Source organism: Sinocyclocheilus anshuiensis, unplaced genomic scaffold (genome assembly GCF_001515605.1).
Source record: "Sinocyclocheilus anshuiensis isolate Anshui unplaced genomic scaffold, SAMN03320099.WGS_v1.1 scaffold906, whole genome shotgun sequence".
Classification (NCBI taxonomy): Eukaryota; Metazoa; Chordata; class Actinopteri; order Cypriniformes; family Cyprinidae; genus Sinocyclocheilus; species Sinocyclocheilus anshuiensis.
In genome coordinates, this window is record NW_015540937.1 from 252,968 (window position 1) to 258,857 (window position 5,890).

Below are 5,890 nucleotides of genomic sequence, written 5' to 3' on the forward strand. Positions count from 1 at the left end.
TCGAACCCGCAACCTTTGGGTTACGAGTCCGACTCTCTAACCATTAGGCCACGACTTCCCCCATGTGTGTGTGTGTGTGTGTGCGTGCGTGTGTGTGTGTGTCGGACCTCATGGTAGTTTTCTCGCCCCACGATCTGACTGGCGAGTTCCAGGAGCTCCTGAGACGGATCCGCACCGGCAGAGATGATCAGTAAGACGGGCTCAGACTCCAGAGTCTCTCCATACAGACGCTTCAGATTCAGCGGAGGAGGAGACAGTTCCCTCATCCCTACACAAACACACACATGTTAGTTCACAGACAGACTGAAGCAGACAGACAGGCTGACAGACAGACATGTTATCCTCTAGGTAACCCAGGTACAGACAGACAGGTACATGGGTGCTTCATTGATCCTGTGTGGGAGATTGATTTGCATCGTCAGATGACACTCTACACAGAAGATGATATTCAGATGCATTTTTGGTATTTGGTGAGATCCAGCCCTTCTCTCCACATGACCGGGAGCTTCTGCAGGGTTTCCACAAGAACAATTATCCAGCCCAGTGTGATGAAGGCAAGTTATTTATAACAGCACATTTCAGGCACACTGGTGAGTCAAAGTGTTTTAAATGGCCACCATAAAGAGAAAAATAAAGGGAAAAACGTACAAATAATAGATTTTTTTAAATAATTTAAAAATAAGGAATACAATTATAAATATAAGCTTAATTTTATTAAATAATATTTTAATTACGTTTATTTTTATTTTATGTATTTTTATTAATTAATTAATTATTTTATTCTTTTAACACATCAGTGTTGTCATTGTTAACCAAAACTGAAATTATAGAAAATTATTTTTGGTAATTGAAACAAAGCTGAAATAAAATAAAGTTTAAATATTAGATGAAGAATTTAAACTTAATAAGTTTAAACAAAAATTTGAAATGTTGACTTGGCAACAATTTGAAATGTTTATGTACTAAAATTAATAAAATTAAATTAAAAAAAGTTAAATGAAACGACACGTACACAATAAAATTACTAAAACTTGTAGTAAAATTAAAATGAAAAGTGAAAATATAAAAAGCGGGTCCGGCCCATAACAGCCGTTAAATGACTCTGTAGCTTAGCGTCACTTGTAAGCGGATTAGAAACAAAGATCCATTAGCATTTTGAGTAGGCATACACACAGTGACTCAGCGTTAGACATCAAACTCTGCGCTAACCGAGACACAGCCGCCTCTCTCTCTCTCTCTTTCTCTGAGGAACACCGTTAAGACTCTGGAAAGCATACGAAAGTCTTTCAACTGGATCCAACATGAACACCCGCCAAACAGCCAATGAGAGTGAAAGTAAATAAAAGCGGAGGTAGCGGCCAGTTGGAACTGCAGCATAAGAAGAAGAGCGTGACCTTCAGTAAATCAGAGCTACAGCAGACAACTGAAGAAAAGACCAGAGACCGAGGAAATACAAACTCAACTGCTCTCATTACCACCAGCGAAGCGTCTGTGAGACATAGTTTACTGCGGTAAATACCACGGTATTAATGCTACAGCAGAATCTCGGCTGTAAAGAGTGAATGAAGATGAACTTACAAATTGTGAGAAGTTCTGGTAACATTTCACAATGACATTCAAAAATAAAATAAAAAAATAAATAGTTTATAAAATAAAATACCCTCAAATTAGATTCCTCAAAATAAAGAAATAAAATACATTCCTTCATCAAATAAACAAAAAAATAAAAGCAGGTTTAAAATATTGGCAGATGAACTTGTCTGTCTGGTATATTGGTACTTAGTGCTTAGTGTGAGGTAGAAATGAAATGAAATAAAGTAAAATTAATAGAATTAATTTAAACAACTTGAAAAGTTGAATGTTATAACAAGGTTCATAAGCAAACAAAAAAAAATCAATAAAATAAAACACATTTTTACAACTTGAAATGTTAAATGTTACAGTAAGTTTCCAAGTAAAATAAAATAAGAAAAACAATAAAATAAAAATGTTTATACACCTTGAAATGTTAAATGCTATAATAAGGTTCATAATAAAAAATAAAATAAATGTATTTTAATCAAGACAACTCTCTGAAGATTTCAGCATGGTGATGGATGTGACAATGTTAATGTATTTGGTCTTGGCGGAACAGATCTGCTACGCTGCTGCTGAATTGCTGCTGCTGTTGGTTGTTGCTGTAGTTGTAGATTATTGCTGCTGCTGCAAGCAAGTACAGGAACTTGCTACTGTTAATGCATACGGTGAAACGGTGCCGTGAGTATTTAAGACATACTGCTGCTGCACAAATAGCATATAAAATAACCCCGTAGCAGATCTATACAGGTGGAGCTGGGGAAGGTGGAGGGTTTCAGAGAAACTCTAAAAGCGCGCTGCAGGAATCTCTAGTGAATGCTAGCTAGCCATATAAATGCAAGGCAGTAAGCTCATTGGCTGCATATGCAGCATGAACCAATCAGCGTGTGCCAAGTCGTTTAACTCTCTGAATATCATCAGTTACATTAACAAACCGTCAGCCTGCACCATCTAGAGTTTCATGACTGAACTATATATTTAAATAAAATAAAATTAAAACAAAATCAATTAATTTATACAATTTGAAATGTTAAATGTTACTAAAACCTAAAATAAAAATTAAAGAATGAACATATAAAAATAAAAGATAACTCAAAATATTACTAAATACTTTAATAGTATTTATTAAAAATGTTTATTACAATTTATTAACAAGTCTCAGACAGCCAGTCCAGCCGTTAAATTGACTATGAAAGTTGAATGTAATTTAAAAATAAATTAAAATGTATAAAAACAGAAAGAAAATGTATTTGTAAGCATCATATAAATGAGCTTCAGTACTCCAGTCTGCTGTAATATGGTAGGCGGAGCTCAGTCACATGACACTGACAGCTCAGGTGACTGGCCGATGAACAGATCTCTCTCCAGGTATATCAGACCTCTGTGGGCATAAAGTTCAATTCAGACCCTTCAAACCGCAGAGCTTTCCTACAGCGGGAGTCTGTCGTGACTCATATTTAGAGTCAGAGTAATTCTTCAGGACACGCCGGTGGCAGGGGAAAAGGTCTTCTGCTAGTCAGGACGCATTTAAAGATTTACTGAGCTCTGCTTTAGTTCCTAATGACACGGCCTCAGAGTTAATGGCAGCAGAACGGACATTACTATTCATGAGGAATGTTATTATTGAGTTTAGTGTTGTAATAATTAACCTTCAAACCCATTCGATAATTATATAAAATAAAATAAAAAAGGGTAACTCATATAACTTGAAATATTAAATGTTATAATATGGTTCATATTAAAAAATACAAAAAATAAAATGTCATTTATATAACGAAATGGTAAATGTTATAATAACGTTCATAATAAAAAACAAAATACAATAAATGTTAACAACTTGAAATATTAAATGTTATAATATGGCTAATAATTTAAAAATAAATAAAAAACAATAAAATAAAATGTGTTAATTTACATAACTTGAAATGGTAAGTGTTATAATAAGGTTCATAATAAAAAAAAAATTTTACAACTCAAAACATTAAATGTGATAATATGGTTCATAATAAAAAAATAAAATAAAATAAAAAAGCACTATAATAATTATAGCATCAGTGTAACCCTACAAACCCATTCGATTGTACAGTAAATACAAATATATTAAGTTTACTACATAAAATAATAAAATGTTAATTTATGTTAATTAACTTGAAATGTTTAATGTTATAATAAGGTTCATAATAAAAAATGAAATAAATATTTACAATTTGAAATGTGAAATGTTATAATATGGTTCATAAAAAATTTATAAAATAATATAAAATGCAATAAAATAGTAATACATTAATAAAATAAAATTACAAAGTTCATTTACTTCCATAGAAAAATTACCACCAGAAGATTAACTAGGAAAAAGTTTTTTCCCCCTTTTATTGTGGCTCGGATGTATTTAAAGATTTAGTGAGTTCTGCTTCAGTTCAGTTAATGGCAGCACAACGGACATTACTATTCATGAGGAATGTTATTTATTTTAGTGTGGTATTATAGCATCAGCGTGACCCTCTGAACCCATTCAATCAAACCATCTACAGTCTCTGTGCGATAAAAGAGCAAACGGAGTGACGCAGCGTCTTCAGACAAGCTGGTCTTCACATTTACAGCTCATTTACTATGAGTCGAAAAGCAGAAAACCAGTGAGCAGGTAGAAAAAGAGAAAAAAAAAGAGACAAAAACAGACGAGAGAGGGACAGAAGGCCCTCTGTGTGAAAGGTAATTGACACCGTAAGGTGTTTTGAGCACAGAAGAACGTCCTGTAAGAGTGTGTGCGTGTGTGAGCCTCGGGGGAGTGTGTGTGTGTGTTGTCTCAGACCTCGAGCCTCTGCCGACTCTTCATGAAAAAACTGTGTGTCTGTGTTGTTTACGGGAAAATCTACAGTTCTGATTATCTCCACAGAAGCGAGACGGCGGCCGCTGGAAAACCATCGGGAGATATGCCAGCCTCCATCAGCCACACACACATACACACACACACACACACACACACAACCTGCATTCCCCATCAAACACTGAGTATCAGCCGAGTAGAACTATTAGGAACTCATGCTAACTTATTCTACAATCCAGAGCCAGTTCTTAAAGGAACAGACACTCAAAATTAGATTTGAATTTTTGAATGTTTTTGAAAGAAGTCTCCTCCTCACCAAGGCTGCATTTTTTTTTAACAATTTGAAAAATACAGTAAAAATATTGATATATTTTTAGAATTTGCAATAACTGTTTTCTATGTGAATATATAGTAAAATGTAATTTATTCCTGTGATCAAAGCTGAATTTTCAGCATCATTACTCCAGTCCTCAGTGTCACATAATCCTTCAGAAATCATTCTAATATGCTGATTTGCTGCTCAAGAAACATTTCTGATTATTATCAATGTTGAAAACAGTTGTGCTGCTTCATATTTTTGTGGAAACCGTGATGCATTTTATTTTTCAGGATTCACAGATGAATAGAAAGTTCAAAAGAACAGCATTTATTTGAAGTAGAAATCTTTTGTAACATTATAAATGTCTATACTGTCACTTTTGATCAATTTAATGCGTCCTTGATGAATACAAGTATTCATTTATTAAAAATAAAAACTGGCATCGTTACCGCGGTCAACTACATCAAAGCGAGACCGCAGACAGCCGACTCTTGTTAATAACAGTTAAAAATATATCGCAGGCTCTCCTTCCTCATTTCGTTCTTGTCCTCCTCCTCTCTTCCTCCACTAAAATCAATAGTGTTGGAAAAATGAATAATAGTGTACACTGGAAATGCTAATCACAGACTAACCAATGGTTCGCCCTTGGACTAAATGTCTTGCATACTAAACCACAGTCACTGGCAAACAAGCCATTTTATTTGCTAATTAGGCAATTAATTTTACTGAATGTGGCTGCGGAAGCGCTGGTGTTGGCAAAACTGCTGTATTATCAGTAATGACATCCGTCCGCGCGTGTGAAACTTTATAACATTTATTAATATTATTATTATTTCTGTTTTCTATAAATAATGCATATATATATATTACATTTTAATATAAAAAATATATAACCCATGTGATGTAATTATGAAGTATATGAAACTACATTGTATAAAATTTCTCTCTCTCTCTCTAGATAGATAGATAGATAGACAGACAGATAGATATTACTGTTTTACAAAAATATTAAAGTATTATTTTAATGAATTAAACATAAAAAATATATAAGTTGTTACACATCACCCACCATGAACCCTAAACACAGTGTTTCTGCCAGCTGTCTGAGGGTTTGGGTAACATCGATCCAGCACTGAAAACAAACAGTCCACGAGTTTCACCAGAACCAAGGT

The 5,890-nt window shown here is 34.0% G+C and overlaps 1 protein-coding gene across 1 annotated transcript in view; it reads right to left on the reverse strand.

Annotated features, from left to right (window-relative positions):
• The window catches only part of dync2h1 (dynein cytoplasmic 2 heavy chain 1), a 105,016-nt gene that overhangs the window by 29,705 nt on the left and 69,421 nt on the right, over positions 1-5,890 (reverse strand). Inside the window, 1 exon segment of the mRNA XM_016487640.1 lies at positions 108-268. Coding sequence (XP_016343126.1) covers positions 108-268 — 161 coding nt within the window.